The 22084-nt window shown below is 37.6% G+C and overlaps 1 protein-coding gene across 1 annotated transcript in view; it reads right to left on the bottom strand.

Annotated features, from left to right (window-relative positions):
* Positions 1-402: 402 nt before the first annotated feature.
* The window catches only part of LOC129771412 (protein pangolin, isoforms A/H/I/S-like), a 311746-nt gene continuing 290064 nt past the window's right edge, over positions 403-22084 (bottom strand). The window contains exon 2 of the mRNA XM_055775023.1: positions 403-21745. Within this exon, the coding sequence (XP_055630998.1) occupies positions 20063-21745 (1683 nt within the window). The 3' untranslated portion in view covers positions 403-20062. The remainder of the gene's footprint in view (positions 21746-22084) is intronic.

The raw sequence follows: 22084 nt of genomic DNA, 5'->3' as shown, positions 1-22084 counted from the left end.
ATTTATTTAAACTTTTAGTTTTGTTTCGATGCCTATAGAAAGGAGAGTTTCTACGCGAAATAATTTCTACTGAAAAATTCTTTCTTCCGTTTAAGTTGTTCGTCGTTCAGCCCGTTTGTTTGGGGCTTGTGTAGAAAAATGCAGTAGTTTGGCAGTTTATTAAATACGGATCCGTGGATAGCAGCTACTTTCGCAGCTGCGATCGAGTTTCCGGTTTAGTTTTACTGATCGAGGGAAATCAAAAACGCGCGAAGAACTCAACGGAGAGAGAAACAACAAAAAAATGGTACAAACTTAATTTAAAGTAGTGCTTGTTGTAAAAATATACATTTTTTTCATGATAATGTAAAACAAAGAATAGACTATTTCACAGCCTGCATAGATACCTGAATAATTTATTCATTTTGTTTTCTGTTTTTTTTACATGTTGTATGCATCGTTATAATAACACTTAAGTTACTCACTATGGTTTATCTTCCTTGCTTGTTATTATTTTCGTTTGCTTTTGCGTCCTTTGAATTGTTGGTTATTTCGTGTCGGTTTCTTGTTGGATGAGAAAATGGCGTTCGGTGAAGGAAAAATAGATGGCAACATTTCATCCCAAACACAAAACGTGGTAACGACTGGTAGAGTGGGTGTGGGCAGAAGGAGGGGTTAAGGCTGAATCACAATGTCACGTTATGCGTTGACATTAGCTGTCAACAGCAACTGCGCTGACAGTTTTTTGTGTGCTTTTTCATATCCACGATTGCGAAGTTTTTTTTTTTGACAACTAATTTGCTTGATGCAAATATAAATAAATGTTAATTTCGATAATATAAAATGTATTAATTGTAATTCCATAATTCTAAGTAAGATTACCTTACCAAATACACAATGGGTCAATTAGAACCCAGGACTCAGGACTTAAACTATCATCTATCATCTATCAAGAGATTGTTGCACTTCGCTAAACGCTGCAACAATTGATGGCCAGAATCCGCCATACTCGACCTGAATATCACAGTCCAGGAGGTTGGGGTTTTCTGCATGTTAATGCACCGAGTCACATGTCACTGATCATGTATCAATTTTCGGCATGAAATCGTGTCTGTGTTCTAAATCATCGTCCTCTAACACCTGATGTAGCATTCTGTAAATTTCCTCTTTTCCCAAAAATATGATAGAATTAAAAAGAGTTTTCGCACGACATAGGCCATCCAAACAACGTTGAACGCATTTTCGCTTTACGCTAGAGCACATATTTGAATCGTTATTAAATCGATATAAAACGTGTTTTGGAGCTGAAGGAAACAACTTTGAATTATAGAAATAACAAATGAAATGAAATAACAGATGTTCGTTTTTCCAATCAATATCCAAACGTAAACGACAAACTGTGGTATGATTTTCTGTTATAACAATGGGATTTCAGTATACACATAGAGAAAATATTTCAAAATGCTTAAGTATGAGACAGAATCACATGTTTCAAGCATTCAACGAGTATCAGTTATTTTCATTGACAAAAATTAACACGGTTATCTGAAAGAAAAATGCACTCACACTTGATTCTGCATTTCAGTTCAATAGACATAAAAACAGAAAAACTCATTTTTTTCACATGGGTGAATTTTTACTTATAATGCGCAAAAAATCTAAGTAAATTCCGTACTTTAAATTGACTGAATAAATATACCTTAGTTTTATTCAAACGCAAAACTCTTATAGTCGGCGACACTTTCGCTTCCAAGACGAAAATCCGCGATAACAAATGTACAGTGTCGACGCCTGGTTAGCATGCCGGAGGACAGTTGAAGTTGTTGGAATTTGGATGAAAATGTTCACGTCATGTTATTTGATTATTAAAACACGTAGTCCTGTCTTTTAATTATCCATTTGGATATACATTTCCAGATGTATCCACTTAAACTGGTCATTATAATATGAAATTATAATCAGACAAAATATTGCTCAGTATTTCAAAATTTTCGATAACTCTATCACATAGAATACATATTCGATACGGGAATTTTCATTCATAATTTGTTTTTTTTTTCTTAATCCTACCATATTCAGTAAAATCCATGGTGGAAAACTACCCAATAGCTTTGGTGATGCAAGCATTATAAGAATGTACAAATTTTCTGTACATTCTACCAATCGTATGTAAATTCTCCTCGCAGGATATACCAATATTTTATACGGTAGAAAATGACTATAGATTGGTAGCATTTACCAAAAAATTTGCTATTTTTACTAATGATTTCTCTCAGTGCAGAAAGTCTATTTTCATTTTCGCTTCACAGTGGTGGCAGAAGAAGCTCAATCCCGTCCGAAGTAAACAAAATACCAGGTATATTACTCCCCATTTTGTTTATGTAGTGGTAGGCAAAGAGTAATTTAAAGACCATCGATGAATGGTTTTCCATCTCAACAATTTATCTATTGCAAAACGACGAAATTATATCCTGATTCCTTCGTCACTTTCAATTCTGCTATTGTTCCGGCATCGTGGGATGTTGCATTGCGATATTTTGCAGAAGAAAACAAAAAAGGGTTCTCTATGATATTGAGGAAAGATCACATAAAACTTTACCTGCAATGAAAACCCGATACACTATTGTATTTGCCGTCAGATCAGCTTCAAGTGTGTCACTTTTTCCTAATTTTCAAACAAGTGATAAAGCACGATATTTGTAAAACTTTACGACGTCGAACAAACTGAGATTTTTTTTTAAATTAGCTTCTTTTTCTTCCTTGACACAGTCGATGTAACATACCTGGTATTCTATATACTTTGAATGCCGTCAAGCAACGAACTTAGACAGTTACCAGGTATGCTATAACGGCCCGCGCGTTAGTTTAGTAAACAGCATGCAAAATTGTCTGAACTATTGAGGAATCTAAAAATCAAGAATTTGTCTCAAAGTTAAATTTGGTGAGCAAAAACATACAGAAAAACATCTTTATATCAACAAAATTCACAAAAAAACTGAACAAAATACCGTGATTCTGCACGCTTTTTCATATGTGTGAGAAATTTTCGTGTTCTATTTCAAAATTTAACGCGAAAAGCCGCATACCAAAATGTCTGACATTTACTACATGTGTACTAAATATCGTTGGTACAATTTACGCAACTACTTACACAGATCGAGGTATGATAATTAGCATAATCGCGATGTTTGGTGAGTTTTGTTAATTTCAAACCGTTTACCTCTGTTTTAGCTAACAAAATTTAACTCAATGAAAAACGAACTAAATAGCGCTAATTATTACCGGGTTTGCATTTTGCCCATTGAAGAATTTCGATAAGGGGGTTTCAGCTCTGATGCAGCTATTCATGAGCACAATCTATTGGAAAGATAGCTAGGATATATGAAGAATTCTCGCGTAACTTTTGAAAAGATCCTAAGTAACAAATGTAAACGAGAGTTGTACATTTTTTGCACAACAATAGTTATATTCACAGTATTTTCATATTAAATCACCTCATCAGAGTAGCAGTTATCACTATCTAGTTAGTTCTTCCAATGAGTTCAACTTTGTAAAAAGACGACTGGAAAAATTAATTCAAACCAACATTAAATTATAATATATAATAAATAAACTAAAGTAGGTGTGAGTATTTTTTTTACGATACAAACAATTTAGCATACCTTTAGTAAATCTCAAACCACTTTGGTATAATGACGAATGATGTACAAATGACACATCGCGTCATTTGTCTCGTTGTACTGAACCAACGAATTTAGATAGTGACCAGGTATGCTATAAAGGTCCTCGCGTTAGCATTAGTAAATAGTGTACAAAATAGCGTGCAATTAGTGAGGAATTATTAACAAAATATTAGTTCACAAAGTGAACCGAGTTTAACCTTGTGTAATAACATACAGAAAGTGTTTCAGTGTTTCTGAGCACAACACTGAACGCTATTTTATATGTGTGAGTAATTTTCGTGTACGATACAAAAAATTTAGCTCACCTGTAGTATATGACCACGTTGGTACTGAACGCTAAAGTTTGTTCTATCATCCGCGTTGACGGCATTGAGCTTCGTATTACGAAATGGGGGAGTAGGTATGACAATATGGGTTTCCAGAAGAAATGAACACACTATAAAATAAAAATTGTGAATGAAAATTCTTTTTCTCAAATCAAACTAGTACTCTATGTAAATGAAAATCACTTTTGCTTGCAAGTAGTGAAAAAATATCATACAAAAATTGTGTCTAAAGGTAATTTTATGTTATAATGGTAAATTTTGGTGAGAATATCTGGAAGTTCATAAAGAATAGTTTAAATCAGAGTCAGAACAACGTACTTCTAGTAGGTAAATAACGCAAAAAAAAATGTTCATACAAATTTCAGCAATTTAAAACTGCCTTAGGGCCGACTAATCTGATAGAGAATAGTTGGCGTCATACAAACTAATGTATCCAGATGTCGAAACCATTCAGCCGTCAACGCGATAGACCGCGGTGACACTGCTTGCAGCTTCTTCGAAAAATGTGGCTGCACGAATCGCATGCAATCGTGAGAAGTAAACAACTGCATAGCATTGTATTGGTGTGGTTACATTGCTTCCCTTTTCTTCGTTCGAATTCGTCAGCTTTAAGCGAACAAAATGGTTTGTTTCTCTTTGTAAGTTATCGTACAATAAAATTTTCGTGCGTCCAATGTCACCTCGGTCCTATTTGCCTCAACGCAGTATTTCAGAAAATTATCTCGTGCAGGTCTGTCAACCTTCCAGTTTCTCCTGTATATTTCCCATGTCAGTGAGTCAGCCAAAAGCATAAAATATCCAGTTTTTGACGTAGTACTACGTATTTCATTTCAAGTTCAAAGTTTCAAAAACGAATTCGTTACACTTGCATTGCAAGGTTTTGAACGTTAATATCTTTTTTCCGGCTGAATTCAAGGGGTATAACTGAACCGAGGGTATAATATTCACTTTATTCAAAAGATAAAATGTCCAAGGGTTCAATGATTTTTACTTGTTGATCCAAAAACTTGTTTCATTAAGTTTAAAAATGATTTGAAAACAGGCTATTGAAATCACCAAATCTGTATATAAGCCAATGCGCGCGCGAAAATCCATTTAATCATTATTTCGCGGTAGAAGGAGCATACTCTCACTGCCAGCCAAAGCAAGGTCCTCCCCACAGACCGTGCCCGATTCTTTTTTGCTGCCGATATGAATGAAGCCAAAACTAGCGGAAAACGATTCTTAGATTGATGTTTTAGGTTTCGCTGGTTTACATTAAATATTCATATTTGTGAAATCAACACAGTGCCGTGAGATATCATCTGGAGACAGATCCACAGATGTGGAGTAGGAGAAGGGGGAATATAATTTGTGCTGCATATTTTCAATGGAGGAATCGATTCCTGCACCGGAGATTTTGGTAGATCGATATTTTGCACAAAAATGAATGTTTGTTTGTAGATAAACATTACCGACGTGTAGAGTGAAATTTTTATATGGACTCTGAAATTTTGGAAACATTGTTTTCACGGTATAATTAGTATCACCTAATTATTTGTGAAACCAACACACTTCGGAGGGATTCTATCAAGAGACTGTTTTGAACGTGAGATATTAACGTTTACCGGTTGAGAGAAGTAATATGACAAACATTTCATTCGAAAGATGGAAGGTCTATGAGTGGTGTTCGATACATACGTATCCAAAAAATTGTTTCAATAGCTCAAAAATTGCTTTGAAAATAAACTATTGAAATCGATATATCAAAATCCATCATGATTGTTCGATGGGTCAATTATGCTCGCTCTGGCAAATCCCGTTTCTATTTTTCTACCAAGAGGAACAGACGTGCAAAATGTTTGAATGCACCCGCAGAATATGCATGAAGCCCTATGTTTGCACGGCTTGCGACTTTCCGAAGATTTTTCAATACATTCATTCATTGAGATTCGATTCAGATGCAATTTTAAACAAAATAATTCTAAGTCAACGGTAGTCCTACGTCAACCCTCCGGTTGTATTACAGATATAACCTACCCCTAGTTTTTTTTTTATTTTCACAATTTTGCCTAGTTTTTAAAAAAAATCATCATTTCCAATTTTTTTTTTTTGCTTTAGCTATGGGAATTCTACTCGAGGACCTTTATGACGTTTTTCCCCATCAATACTCATCTATCTGCTATAATCACAAAGAAGTGTGGTGTTTTATCACTAGTTTGGCTCCCTTTTATTGACATTTTGGTCCGATCAGGAAAATTATATCAGTTTGGATAATGTTCATGTAAAAAGTTGATCAATAAACATTCTCAGCATGTAAAATTCCAACTGATTTCAAGACCAATTCAGTATGGTTTTACATTACACTCTTCAATCAAGTTCTAAAACGTTAATTAAGACCATTCTTTCATCATAAACATGACGATAATTGATCCAACCAATGTCATATATAATGAAGGCATGTGTCAATTGTTCTCCTTCTACAAAGAGCCTTATTCCCGTACTCACTTCACGGTGAAAACGAAATGAACGGCACGCTATCGGACTTCGTTTTACGAGTTTGTTAAGCGTGAGAGATAATAATGGGTTTTCAGACAGAATGGACACCTTTCAAATGGAAAATATGAATGAAAATGAACTTCTCCGTATCAAATTAGTGTTCAATGTGAATGGAGAGCCTCTCTTACAAAAATTGTATCTAAAGATATATATTAGAACGATAAGTTTTAGCGGAAAACTAATTTCATATTCAGATCCAGACCGTACCGTTGTCATCGTGGTTACACTTCAGGATTAGTTGTGAAAAAAGTGACTCAAAAATATAATGTTCAAATGTATGATCACAAACAGGAAAATTAAAAACGCTACTTACTGACACTGTCAGTGTTCATCGTGATTTTTTTCTATATAAATGAAAATGGATCACCAAATGTGTTGGTAAGCGCAAAACCCACGGAAGGTATAGTCTGATTTGAGCCGCCTTTGTTTTAAAGTACTCGTCTCTGCCCATAGATCAATGTTATGATAAGCGCTTTCAGTTCATTCGATATTCGATATTCCCAAACGTGTTGCTAAGAGAAAAAATCTAAGAAGGAATCGTCCGATTTTAGCTCTCTTTATTTCATTTTATTTGTGTTTGACACCACGACATTGGTCGTGTCAGCTAGTAATGTAAACAAAATTGAGTAACAAGAAAAATCGATTCTTCCAGCTATTCCAAAAATATCGTTAGCATCTCCGCTTTCGTGATTTGCGAATATTTTTTCGCCAGCAAATCAGAACAAAACGCGAGAACAGTGCAATAAAAGATGAAATTCTACTAGTTCTTGGTGCAAAATCGTGTTGCTTAGACATCACACATCAGACAGATGGAACAAGCCGTTTTAGTTGGGTTTTAGTTGAACACAACCCACAGCAAATGACCAAACTGAATTGACCTTTGGGTGAAAAATAACCAGAGTACCAAAAATTGCAACACAAAGTGATTTTGCCGCATGATAATGCTTCATTACACGCTACAAACCCGCTCAAGGAAACGATTTAGACATTTGGGTGGGAAGACCATTCGCATGCGGCTTACCCACCAGACTTGGCTCCTTCCGACTATCATCAATTTTTATCAATGGAGCACGCATTTGCTAAGCATCGCTTCAGTTATTACGAAAATGTGAGAAAATGGCTTGATGAATGGGTTGCTTCTAAAAAGCAACAATTCTTTTGGCGTGGCAGCCGCAAATTGCCGGAGAGATGTGAAACAATGTTAAGCTGTCAAAGGAAAATACTTTGAATAGAGTTTTTCATTCCAGTGCATTTTTAAGAAAATGCAGGTTTAGTTTTTTTTAAAGATGCAGATTCATACTTGTACACCTGGTGTAAATGTTTCCGACGATTATGACCATCAGTGAACGTCGGTTCCCAGAGTTCTGCTGAGTTGTTAACAGATCTGCGTCATTCTTTCGTTGAATGACGGATTGTTTTGTGTCAATCCAGCGCAAGCGTTGACATCAGACGCAACGAAATATTGTGATCCAGCCTTTACCATTAAACAGACGATATAATTCCTGTCGGGAAAAACTCTACAAACACATTGTCATAGAATAAGAACAAATTAATCACCAGGAAAAATAATTTCATCATCATCATTTCAAATCAAAGTAATTTCATTTTCTTGGTTATGTTGTTGTGCTGTTCGCTTTTCGATGAGTTGTTTGTGAACAAGGTGAATATTGACAGGTGGGACCATATCGTCAGAAAGTAGCGCAGCGAAGGACAAAGTATGTGTTACCAGTTTGAAGAAAACATGACGTCTGTAAATTCTATTGTTTTCGACTTTTAAATCGAAAAAAGTTAAAAAAAAAATGTTCCGTATGTAACAAGAATTGGAAATTGTTCGCAAAGAATGTTCAATAATCAGACTCCCATGGCGGTCACAAATCGTTTTCAGTAAATTGTCCCATCTGTCATACTCTCTCTGATCCTGGTGAGGACGGCGGGGTTGCTCACAGGGAAAGCCTGGGAGGGACTAGCAAATTTTTGGGGTTGTTCGAAAATCGAAATGTCATTGAGTGGGAACAGATAGAAAGTGATCTTACAAAGCCGACAGAAAGTTCTCTGAGTGAATTTTCAATAGTTTGCTTTAATGAATTAGCGAGAGAGTGACACATAATATGTCACTCTGTAAATGTGTTTCTCAATTTTTCAAATAATTTGCCGGCATTGGAATGACAGAGCTGGCAGTTTGGACGTATTCTCAGTGACAGGTATAGGTATAGCGAATTAACAAAATTTCCAACAGATAAATTTCATACGTGTGAGAAACCACTGAAAGGTGAGACTTTAGTCGATTTTGTTCCAAACAGTTATTGGTGTACTAATCTTAACAAACGACACGCTACTTGGTAGTTACAAATTTTAGTCTAACCCCGTCACTTGCTCATACGGCAATAATTTCCCAATGCTATCAGTCTTAAGATTATTCCAGCATATCTTCTCGCTTTGCACCAAAATTGTTATTGACAAATTGAAATGTTTACCTTTGTTGCAACGGCTATGCCACTAGAATCGAGTGTGTATGTATTCTTTTTATCTACCCTAGCGCTGATACAATGCAATGTAGTAATTGTTTATGATACCTAGTGCACACGTGGGCCCACTTACACCAATAAGTTCAATAGGTTGCTACTAACACTAACACACACAATCACCAGTAAAAGATTTGCTTGCTTTCGAGTCGCTGAAAATGTTTTACGGTGTGTCAGTATACGTCTGCTCGGCGCCCGTAGTCCCGTTCCAATTCAATTGATTTCAACTAACTAGCTACTAAGCTAATATTGATTCAACAACAATTCAAACTTAAACTTTTCGTCGCTACAAACGGATTAAAAACGTCGTCGTAAAAATTCACTCACAAGCCCTTTTCATTTTCTTTTTTATTTCGTCTCACCTATTTGTTTTGCATCCGCGCTTCGTGTCACGTGGTGATCATCCGTTGTCACAACTACAGACGCGCCATCACAGTGTGTGGAACGTAGTAGCTGTGTACGTTACAGTTGGCTCGACCGGATTCCTTGGATCGCCAACGGGGAACGCCCGGGGAAGACACTGCACTGCTACACACTGATTGATAGTCTCTCTTGGCCTTGGGAATGGCTCACTCTCACAACCTCAAAGTACGTCACGGTGTGTTTTCTGTGGGTTGGTTCGATAACCAATAGATACGAGGGACCTAGGCTATCGCAATTAACCATAGCGGATGATTTGTCGGACGATAAATGGTTCGTTGCTTTGCTTCTTGCTGATTGTTCTCTCAATAAATTGTGTTCCTTTTTTTGTGATTTGTGTTAAGCTAACCATTTTTTCATACAAATTAGTATAAACTTCCAACACGGGAAAACCATACGAGCATTCGAAAGTAACTTGTTTTGATTCCGTTACACCGCGGTATCTATAATTTGACAGCTCGGTGTGTTTGTGTGTGTGTGATTCCTAAACGTTTTGCATCACTTAATGAGTTGATTTATTTTTTTTTTTTTGCTTGTTTGTTTGTAATGATTTCTTTTCGGTGAATAGTAGTAAAATAAACAATGTTTTTTTGTATAATAAGTTGCATAACAATCTTCTTTTATTTAATAATTGTTTTTGAATTTTCGTTATTTTCCTGAGATTTGTGTGTTTTTAGTTTTTGTCGAAAGGTAAATAATAAACATATCTGTCAAAAATAGGCATCCTCTCGCTAAAATGATTCTAAACTAGCGCTTGGTTCTGTTTGTTGTTTTTCGGTTCACAAAAATAGCGACCACACTTTCAAAAAGTTACGTCCTTTCTCCTAAGTGCTTCCCTTTTAATCTATAGTAGTACTGTTTCAACTGCTTCAACTATTGACTTAAATGATTAATGAAAAGCTATTGAATTGTCACTGACACTGTTCCAGCTCAGCGGAATCGGTTAATCTAGCTTAGGGTTGATGCTTCCGTTCCATCGAACACATCTATCAACTATGTTTTACCGTGTGATTCAGTATGTCTTCAGCAATGGGTTATGTTGTGTTGTTGTGGTTCTTCGCGTTCACCTTTTCACGTTTTATTGTAATGATTTTTTTTCGTTACTTTTACTGTTTGTTTTTTCCTTAAAAAAGAAAACAAAAACAAATATATTTCCCTGATATTGTTTGCTGACAAAAACCAAGTTATCATTTCTTTATTTTTTGTTTCGTTTATTTGAGAGATCTTCTGCAAATCACAATAGTAGTTTAATATCGTTCTACAGTATAGTTGTTGCTTTTACCCACCCCCACGCGATGGTGGTGGGTGGCGCAAAGACAATCCTTCGCTAATGAAAACACGTGTTGAGTGAGAGAGAGGTTCTTTCCGCTCTGTCGTTTCGCTTGCGAAACGAGAAAAATGGAGATATACTTCCACCTGTCACTGCCACTAGCGCGCTGATTTAGTGCGTGTTTTTGATATATAGATATATAAAATAGCTCTACTACACAATTATCATAACCACAATAATATATGTATTGAGGGGGGGGGGACTAATTTACTCCTAGCGAATATGGTTTCCTTCTGCGTGGGGACGACTAACGACTCACACGCACGACTTGCGCCCGTTTCGTCTGAACAAAAATGGCCCTCGCTAACAGCGCTTCCGCTATCTCCAAGATTTCACAACATGGGTTTTTCCTTACCGGCTACGATTAAAAAGTACTAACTTTACAACTAAAAGTGCACAACTCCTGCGCAGAGTTCACAGTTCATTCATTTGTTTGTTTGTATTTATGAGTTGCGTGTGTGTGTTTTTTTTCTTCTTAGTATTGTTTTCTGGAACAAACTTCCGAGTTGTTCGGAATTTTGTATTCCATTACTTAAATCACATTCAGCTTATTTTCTTATTTTTTTTATATCTACAGTTTGCTTCGCCGCTTCGTCATCAATGAATCTCATCCATCTCTATCTCCTCGTTGGGAAAAAACGGAAACTTAACTAGTTCCCCTGAAAATTACACAAAAAAACAAACCTAACTTTCTGTTTGTCATATTTCGTCGTAACAATTTACTGTACAGAATAATGTGTGTGTGTGTGTGTGTGTGTTGATTTTGTCGTCACAGAACTTGTCAATCGGTCGCGCACACGCTCATTTGCAAACATACGCAAGCACACATACACGCAAAGGCTGTCAGACGTGGACCGAATCCGCGATTGTATTAATTTCTTTTCCTAGCATTCCTGTTGTCACTCAATGAGTAGACCTACAGATGTCGTCATTATTTGCAAGTTCGTCTGACTTTACGGAAGTGACACGTGTCAAAATTTTATAATAATCTGAGGTTTCTTTCTCATTTTATAGTGATTAAGGTGACGCTATTGACACCAAAGGTTGATATTCCGAGTTTCTTGTTTCCAAAAACTCAAAGAAAATTTGTGAAAAGTTTCCTAAATCGCTGCGAAGAAGAGCTCACAATGTTATTACGTTGTGAAATTTGAAAAAAGAAACAATATCAATGAGCACTGAAATTTTGACACATAATGTTACCGTTTGTACTTGAAGTACTTGAAGTCAAATGGAATCCTTAAACATAAACGCCATCTCTTTATCATTTATATGAATTTATTAACTCATTGAGAGATGTTTAGAAGGCGTAATCAAGAAGGACAATGTACACAACAAGAATTGGAAAATTGGAAACAATTGACGGAAAGACAACGGACAACGGAGTGATAATAGAAATAGAGGATCGATTTGCATTGTAAATGGAAAAAATCGTGTCTCGATACACATAAATTTTGAACAAAACTGGCGCAGCCGAGTTCAATCCACTCGGTGTGATTCCAGAGATGGCACCGGAAATTTTTTCTCGTGATATTCTTCGATTGGCAGTAAATACAATTCAGTAAAAAAACTCAATCACTCTAGTATGCAGAAACAGACACTGATTCGGTCGTATCCAATTTAAAAAAACTTGAACATTAATAAATGTGTTCCAAAAATTATTTCAATCAAGAAAGGTCATTATCGGCCATTGTTCACGTAATGAATAAATGTGCTCACAAACACAAATAGTATTCAAGCAGCCCTGGAAATATTCGTTGATAGAACAGTTGTTGTCTTGCGCTTCACATTAATCAGAGTGTTTTTGTTACAGCTTCTTGAAATAAATTTCGTTCGATAATTGTAGTATATTGCTTCCATTATTTATGGATATATGAAACGCAGAAAAAGGGTTCCATGATGCTCGAACAATCCGCCGTATTCACTTGAATTGGCACCATGTGACTTTTATTCTTACCAAAAACTAAGGCAACATTAAACCGAAGCGTCAAGGGCCATTTCACTAAATAGATTATAGTACGTATTAGAATCGCTATTCATTCGATGTAAAAAGTGTTTGGAAGCTGAAAGTAACTAAAGAGATTTGCCTCTTATTGTATATACCGAGGCATCACTCGCATTAGAGGCGTGACCTGTAATTGGACATATCAACAAACATAACACAATCTGGAAAACAAATTTATACAGGAAAATCATTGAAAATCTTACAAAAAAAACATTACGAAAGTGTGCAAAACACTTAATCTAGTAAAATGGTTGAAAAAAATCCTAAAAATGTATCGTATTGTAGAAACACAAATGACGTTTACAAAATTCCCAAAACGAGCATCAAATGTCCAATTATTCGTGTCGCATTACAGGTCTGTCCAATTAGCTAGATATCCAATTAGAGGCCAATCACTGTACTTTGAACAAAAAATAGTAATAATATTATAATAATAAAATTCTAATGAAAATAACAAAAAACAACTTGTTTAAATATTCATTTTAACATTTAGTTGTGATTATTAATAGACGCAAAAAAAAACGATTGTTTTCATTAAAAATTCCGAGAATTTCCAGCCCATGTAGTAAGAATAGAATTAGGCGTCGGTAACCAATCTGTGTGAATCTATGTGAAATATGTCGATAAATAAATAAATAACTTAAGGCGGGTCTATGGTACTAGGTGAGCTCGTTTGGTCACGAAGTGGGTTAATGGAGCGGGAAATGAAAACAGTATGGAAGAAAGCGGAAGGGAGATTGTTCACCTGGGGCGTGAAAGAGAGAGGCTGATCACAAGCATCTGAAATTCTGCATTTTGTCAATAATTTCAGTGGCATTCAGCTGATACTACACTCTGTCCAACTTCTATAAGACCACCCTGAAATTATTTCGTTGCAACACAAACAGTTAGAATTTCAACAAGATACATTTATACATTGTAGAATGCTTAGAATAAAGTATATTTAACGTCAATTTCGTGCATGAAAGTAGTTTATTTATTTCTTATTTTTAAATATGATGATTTCAGCTGTCCATTTTCTATAAGGCCATTTCGAAATTCATAAGAATTATCAATAATTCAAAATTATTGCCTGATACATGCCAATAATTAGCAAACTTGCCATTTCGGCTAATAACCTGCAAAATTCATGTTGAAATACTATTTACCAAATTCTGTTGAACGGGTTTCTCGATATTTTTCAATTTTTCCGAAATTGCGACCTTGAGTTCTTCAATCGTGGTGTATCGTTTTCCCTCAGTGTAGATTCTGCGTACAAGGATCTCTCCTAAAATTTTCAAAAGGATTGAAGTCTGGAGAGCCAGCCATTCAGTCGAAAAAATCAAGTTTTTGGACCGTAATCTATTGTTTAGTTTCCTTGCTGGTATGAATAGTAGCATTATTTTGCTGGAATGTAACGATATCCACGCAAAAGAACATGCATGTAATCCTTGAATGATGTGAAAGCTATGTTGAGCTTTCCAGTTGCATAGAATCCCACCCAAACGATGCACGAGCATGCAAAATTCCTGGTTGAAAAATACTGTTCCTTCTTCCGTAAAGCATGCCAATACCCGTTGAAACTATCATGACCATCCAAATTGAACTTTTTTTCGTCACTGAAGATAACCTAGTGAAGTTAAAATTGAGGAACTTTTCGTTATGGTATATAGCAAAATGTATTCTTTTGAAAACGTTCTTTGTCGTGACATACCATGTCCCACTGTTGATTCATGTGAGCTTTGGCAAAACTCAGACGTCTCTCGATGTGAGGTGGTGTAAGATTAGGAGCTTTAACCATTTTAGCCTTCTTTATGTAAGGACGTTTATCAAAATTTGACGAATTGTCTCCCATGAATCATTTAATTGCAAAGATTGCTTTATTTGCATAAGCGATTTTGAAGTATTCGAAGCTGTTCTAATTATTTCCCGCTTATCCCGGTCAGAAAGCTTCGATTTACATGGAGCATTCTTCTTTTTACTGTATCCTTGAGCATTCATCAAATAATTGAGCACTACTTGATGGGATCGTTCAATCCGACGAGCAATTTCTCTAATTCCAACATTTTCTTGGTAAAATGCATCGACTTGTCTTTTTTCTCTATCCGCGAGCACTTTTCCTTTCGGCATTTTCTAGATTTATTAATAAAACTAACTAAATACAAAGGAAAACGTTGCTGGTCTTATAGAAACTTGACACTTGAAAAATACAAAAAACATTTGTTTACGCTGAACGCTTGCACACACACATATTAAAATCATGCAGTAAATGATAGTTACCAATACAAATACCTTAGAATATAAATTGAAGCATTGTTTGTTTGCAATGACACAAACAGCAAGATCATAACCTGGTCTTATAGAAGTTGGACAGAGTGTAGTACTATATTCGAAGATAATCGTTTTGCGTATAGAAGAGATGAAACGTTCGCAACGTAGAATGTTGTATTGAACAGGAGCCCGCCAAAAAAGGGGAAATTAAAAATTATTCAGTTGAATAATCATAAAAAATAGTTCCAAAGTTTTGTTTGTTTTCTAAACCCAATATAATATTGAAATTAAAGGGTGAAACGTTAAAAATTTGTCGCCTCAAATTTTGAATATTTCTTCAATCATGCATTTGCAAACTTGAACACCCGTCTTTTTGACGATGTGTGAGTACGGCAAAGGATTTCGATATTTAGTACAGGTGTGCTCAAATTTTTGTACCATAAAATTATTCACACAAATAAGATAGTATGCAGAATTACGATGTTTCGTTTAGGATTTGTAAAAACATTGTGAATTTTATTGATTTAAACACGTTTTTCCGTCTGCTTTTTTCGCAAAATTGAACTCGAAGAAGAAACGAACTAAAGAGTGATCTATCAGAAAGGGTGTGAATTTGATCGTTGAAAAATGTTGATAAGAGGACTTCTGTATTGATGGAGTCATATGTCAGGACGAGCTGCTGTGGAACATAGTTGTAAAATATACCAAAATACACATATTTACACGCATATCTGACTCAGAGTATTTACGTATAAAATGGCTTCATCAGAAAAGAAAATTCTTATCAATATTTGTTAATGAGCAGAATCCAATGAATTAAAAACGGGTAAACGTTATCACCTTTTTGTTCGTTTCTTCACCGAATTCAATTTTATAAGAAAAACAGGAGGAAAAATGAGTTTACGTTTCCATACGTAATACAGCCTCGGGAATATCATATACAGCAGTGCAATGATACCCAATCGAGATTACCAGCAAAACACTGGGCGCTGTGCTGACTGAATTTGATTGCGTCTAAATGGAGGACGAAAAATACGGCCAGGCGGATTACATGCAGCACCCATGTCAAGAGTTGTACACGGGTACAGGCGAAGAAAAGGTTTAATTTCATACAAGAGAATTGTCAATGTTCCCCAAGAAAAAAAATACTTGTTTTGATAAGCTATTCGTCGTTGAAAAACGTAATGTTCGTGACAACTGTCTCACTCAACCAAGATATTCATATAGAGAAATTATTGCAAAAATCTTGTTACCACTTATTGAGGAATGCAAATCAAAAAACAAGAAGTGGGTTATATATGTGATATAACCGCTAGGTAGACGTAGAACTACCGTTCGCTCGGTAATCATTTATTTGAAATTGCATCTGAAACAATTCCTTATTAATGAATGAATAAATATTGTGAAAGATTGCTGAAAGTTTTGCTTTTTAGTGTGTGGGTTGGATGAGTATAAGTATGGAATTGTTATTAACATAAAATTCAACTCTTTCGAAATTGTTGGTGGTCCCGAAACGAACCGATGGAATTTGAGTGGCCTTGTATAAGCAACTGAAGATGTTTGATACGTAATTCATTTTTGTTTTCGTGAGAATAACACGAGATTTTTCATGATCACTCCATACGCAGAATAGAAACTAAGGGCAGCATTTCACATTAAAAACGAAAAAAGTCTATATAACCTTGCATAAAATTCATAAATTCTTTTAAAATTCTGCATAAATTCATTTCGTTTTTATCATGATGTGGCAATTTTTCATTACTGTTCCATGCGAAAGCAGAGCCGAAAATGATGATATTGGATTACATCACGGGAACACCCAGTCGAATGTGTAAATGGGTGCGAATATTCCTTGGCTCGGACGCATTCGCACGCAAACAATTTTTCATGTCCATTCCATGCGAAAGCAGAACATAAACTGATGCTATTAGATTGCATCACGGGAACACCGATTTTTCTGTAATGATACAGGTGTTCAGCATGTTTTTTGACTAAGAAACTGCATATACAGATTACAGATTACTAGATATCCATTTAGATTTTGTAACAAGATAAACTTATTTTTATTTTTATATTTGATCATTTTTCGCAACAGTTAACAAACTCAATCAGACGATTGGAACAGTACTGAACAGAACTATTTTTGCTAATGCCAAATGTGTTAAATATAGTAACGATAGAAATTGTTTTTTTTTCGAAATATAATGCGAACAAAACAAAAGTTTGAAACCATCTCGCTACAAAAACTGTGAACGCAATTATCAAATCAAAATTATTTGTTAAAATCCGAGGGGAAGCGCCACAGGACAGTTGTCAAATGATATCAACGCTAAATTTTGCAAAACCTTGTATAAACACCACTAGGAAAGTGAGTATTAAATGAATGTTTATAATGCGAAACTAAATTAAAATCTTATTCAGGAAACTATTGGCAAGCTATACCAGTGATCACGAGCTTCAAAATATGACTAAGCAGAATATGTTTGGGAACACATTGCGATCACCAATCATCATCAATGAGCTAGATTGTTATGACTTCAATAGCTTGGTTTCAAAGCAATTTTTAAACTATTGAAACAATTTCTTGGACCAATAAGTGACAATCATATAACTTGTTGACATTTTATCTTTCGGATGAAGTGATTATTATACCTCTCATTTCAGCCGGTAAAGAAGTATTAACGTTGAAAACCTTGCAGTCCAGCGTCACTCTCTCACTTCCGAAACATTGGACTTACACCCCGGTACAGAAATGAAAGACGGAGTCCTGCGTTAAAATGGATCAGGAATGGTACACTTCCAAAAACTTGCGAATCGTATCCAAGGACAGAAAACCTCGAAACTGACCGAAGCAGCGTCAAAGTGAAAATAATGGAAAATCGTTAAATGGAATCTGAAAAATAAAACCGGAAAACAGTTGGATATGATAAACAGTTCAAAGCAAATTGGCATCAAATAAGGTGGATACAACAGCGACACAATATCTGATGGCGGGTGAAACATAAAGCCCGACAGTTCACTATATTTTGTAGTCTTAGTACTTGGAAAAGATATAAACAAGATTTTTTTTATATTTGAATTTTTAATGTTAGTTTCAACAAAACCAACTAATAAAACTCATGATTAAACTCAGCAGGTCCTAAACAGTTCATATGTATTGGTAATTATTCATTATGATAAAGTATATTCGAGTTCAGAATATTTCGATTCTAGTAGCAAGTCTTTGGTTTGGTATCGATGGCAGAAGACGGCTATCAGAGCAAGATTTCTGTAAAAAATGGATCATGAAAATTGTAGATTTACAAAAAAAGGCTTGGCTTGCCATCAATTTGTATACATGCGATAAGGAATCTTTGACGCTCTCCTAATTGAAAGGATTCTCACCAACAGTACTTTTAAGAAGTTTGCTTTGCAAAGATTGAATGATAAATCTCAATCCTCAAAACTGAACTACACATCGTTGGCTCACCGAAAGAATTATTGGTTCCCAGCCATCGCAATGTATTTGAAGAATATTGAATTTCAGCAACATTTCTTGCGTCAATCTGAGAGACCCTCACCATAAGCAAACTTCAGTCAAGATCCACTTAGCAATCAAAAGGGGAAAAAAGGAACAGTATATTGATGCTCAACTGATTTTCCATGCTGCAGTAAGCCTCCCTCTTCGCCATCGCACTCGGGCAACCAAAAGCGAAAAAAGGATTTCCAGCCGAGCACTGGAGTGAAAAAAGCAAAGTAGTTTAAGCCGTATAATAAGATTATAATTCATGGTTTATGTAGCGAAACATAAATCAACCATTTTCTTGGCTCTTCCTCCGGTTTCGCATCCGACAGCAACGCAAGAAAAAAAAATTGCGGACCAGAAATTCATTCAATAATCATAATTTCTTCGTTTCATCACTCAGAGGAGAGCGCGAGCTCCGTCATTCGATTCCCTTCGATTCGATGCGAGTTTTTTTTTGCTGCTGCTGCTGTTGCCATCTTGTGCTTCAGTCTTGCTTTTATTTATACACAGTGTTTTTTTCTGTTTCTAGATGATTGATCTTGCTTTACTGCTAGCAGATGCGTTCTGGTTCCCTTTTTTCCACTTCGAGAAACAGCTTTAGCTACAGTTTCATCGTTCCAAGGTTCGTTGGAGGTAGAATTCAGCAAAACGTAGTGTACCCCCCGAGAGATCGTCCCTCCATCATTGCATCACAAATTTTTTTGCTCAAAACACGAGAAATTATCTGCCAATCGGCCACCAAGTGAGAGACTATTAGTGTAATGACTTAATGGGAAATGCCACAAAGCATTTCCCCGCCGCCAGGCAAACTTTTCCAGCCTCGCCAGAGCGAAAGACAGGAACCAATTTCATTGCCCGTCATCAATTAGAAGCTGGAAAGCGGCGACTTTCGAAAGTTCTTTTTGGACTTTCCTTCGTCGAGTGCCTCAGAAAAAAAATCACCGCTTTTCTGTTTACTTCCTCGTCCTTCCCCCGGGACTAAGTATCACCAATTCCAATTTAGTGTCTTGTTTTGTTTTTTGTTCCGTTAAATTTTCCGTCCGTCTCGTCACCAGAATACGGTCCCACAAAATAATTGACAACCTCTTCGCGTGTCCACTCTCGTTCGCTCGAATATTCACCCACTCCCGATTGCCTAAACTTTTTAATTAATTAAAACCGCATTTTTGCTTTTGTTTTGATGCTGATTTTGCTTCGTTTTTTCTGTTGGCAAACTCTCTCTTTTAGCTGGAGAGCTTTTACGACCCCCTCTCTCTCCCTCTGTTTGCTGACATCACAACACATTCAATTTGCTTTTCACTTGAACCGTCTTCTTCTGTACACTGTTTCAAATATACATACATTCCCTCGTCCTATCATTCGCGTACTCTAAAACTACTTTTCTCTCTCTCTCTCGCTCTCACACAATAAAGCACTTAATTTTTTGGTTTTCATCGATGTTCAACAAAGCTTCCTCTCCTCCCCCTGCCGATCGCAGCGCCGCCTCGTGGAGACCGACCCCGCGCGCTTAGTTCAAATCGTACGGTATGGTGATGTCCAGCAGCCGGGAGACGTCCGCCGTCGTGCAGGTGAACTCCAGATGGGAACCACTGGAGGAGGAAGCCGTCTCCAGTCCGTCGAAGGTGATGTCGTTGAGATCTTCCGGCACGACCATGTCGCCGAAATCCATGTGGGCCAGGCTGGCCGCACTGTGTTGGCTGTTGATGTGGGACTGCTGGCTGAGCGCGATCGCTGGACTGGAACTGCTCATGATGAGCCCGTTGCCGCCGCAACCGTTGCTCAGCACCATGCCGGCCACGATCGAGGTGGTGGTGGTGTTGTCTATACTGGAGTTCGCACAGCTGCTCACTACCAGAGTTGCCGGCGAGGGTTGGCAGTTGGACGAAATGCTATTGAGCGGGTGGTTCGAGTGCAGCGAGCGGTTGTTGCCACCGCTGTGGTGGCCAACCGAATTAAGCGTACTCAGCTGGCCGTTGAGGGTTAGCTGCTGCGGGGGTAGCAGTAGCGTGTGCGACTGACAACTGCTGGACAGTTCGCTAAAGCTCGCTAAAGTGTTACCATTGTGGGCACCGTTGCCCGTGGTGCTGTTCACCGTGAACAACCCATTGTACGTGACGATATCATTCATCGAACTCACACTAACGGGGCTGGGGCTGTGCACCACTTGACCGTTCACCTGGTCATTGTGGGCGTTCAACACCTCATCCAACCGATTAATACTGGCAGCACTGAGACACGGATCGTCCATTCCGAACCTATCGTCCTCTTCGAAGTACATCTCCCGCTTGATATCCACACTCATCTGACCGCTATTGTTTCCCCCGTTGTTCTGCTCCTGCCCGTTCATCCCACCATTCGTCGTGAACAGGTAGCCACCCTTCGAGTCGTCATTGTTGTTCATGATGAACGCCTTATTGTCTTCGTCCGTGTCGAACAACGTCTGCGGAACGAACCCATGACTACACTCGTCCGTCGTGAAGCTGTCCAGGTTGCTGGGAAACAGATTGTTCTCCGCCTCGAATACCGAATTGGCAAACGTCGGCTCGGGTGAGATCAACGAGCTGTCGTCGTACAGCGTGGCGCCTTCCGGCGAGTTTGGTGACTCTCCGCCAACGCACAGCATCGACGGATGATAGTACAGCTCCTCAAAATTGCCATTGTTATCCCGTAGTTCCGCCCGGATTACTGCCTTCTTCGATTTCAAATTGGTGGCACTACTACTGCTACTGCTGCTGCTGTTGTTATTGTTATCGTTCTTGCTGACCTTCCCACTGCGTCTGCTCGGTTTGGACTTACCCGAGGAAGTGGTCGATGAGCTGCCGCCGGGCGAAGACCCGCAGCTGTCCCGAGACGAGGTGGATGACGCAGGCGAGGATGCAGCGGATGACGATGCAGGCGCAGAACCAGAAGTTGCATTCTTCCCGGTGCTTCCTTTGACCTGCTTCTTCTTTGGGCGGTACTTGTAGTTGGGATACTCCTGGGTGTGCAGCTTTCGCAGCCGTTCCGCCTCGTCGATGAAGGGCTGACGCTCGGCCTCGCTCAGGGCCTTCCACCGGGCGCCCAGGTTCTTCGAGATGACCGCGTTGTGCATGTCCGGTGTCACCTCGCAAATCTTGCGCCGCTCGATCTGGCTCCACACCATGAATGGGTTCATCGGGCGCTTGATGTGACCGGGGCTGTGTTTTTTCGTCTGTTAGATATGGGAAAAAAGAGAGCAAAAAAAAAGAAGAATTAATACCCTCGCCACAATTGTGCAGGATGGATGAAAAGTAAAAACTATTTCGTCCAAAAACCGTAAACTAGTGAACCGAGGTAGAGTTGTGTGGAACTAAATCCCAACCATGCTTGCATATTGGGATTATTTTGGCTACGCGGGGGGTCCGAGCAAATCGGCAGAAGCTGCTACACTTTGGGAGTTCCATTTCGGTTCCCTGAAAGGCCTTCCCAGAGTAGGCATTAATTCAAAATACCACCCAAATAGCAGTCGCTATAAAACGTATCGATTTTACATCGATCAGATTCATTTGTT

The sequence above is a fragment of the Toxorhynchites rutilus genome, chromosome 2 (genome assembly GCF_029784135.1).
Source record: "Toxorhynchites rutilus septentrionalis strain SRP chromosome 2, ASM2978413v1, whole genome shotgun sequence".
NCBI lineage: Eukaryota > Metazoa > Arthropoda > Insecta > Diptera > Culicidae > Toxorhynchites > Toxorhynchites rutilus.
Note: the sequence above shows the minus strand (reverse complement) of the source record. Positions and strands in the feature narration are given on the sequence as shown.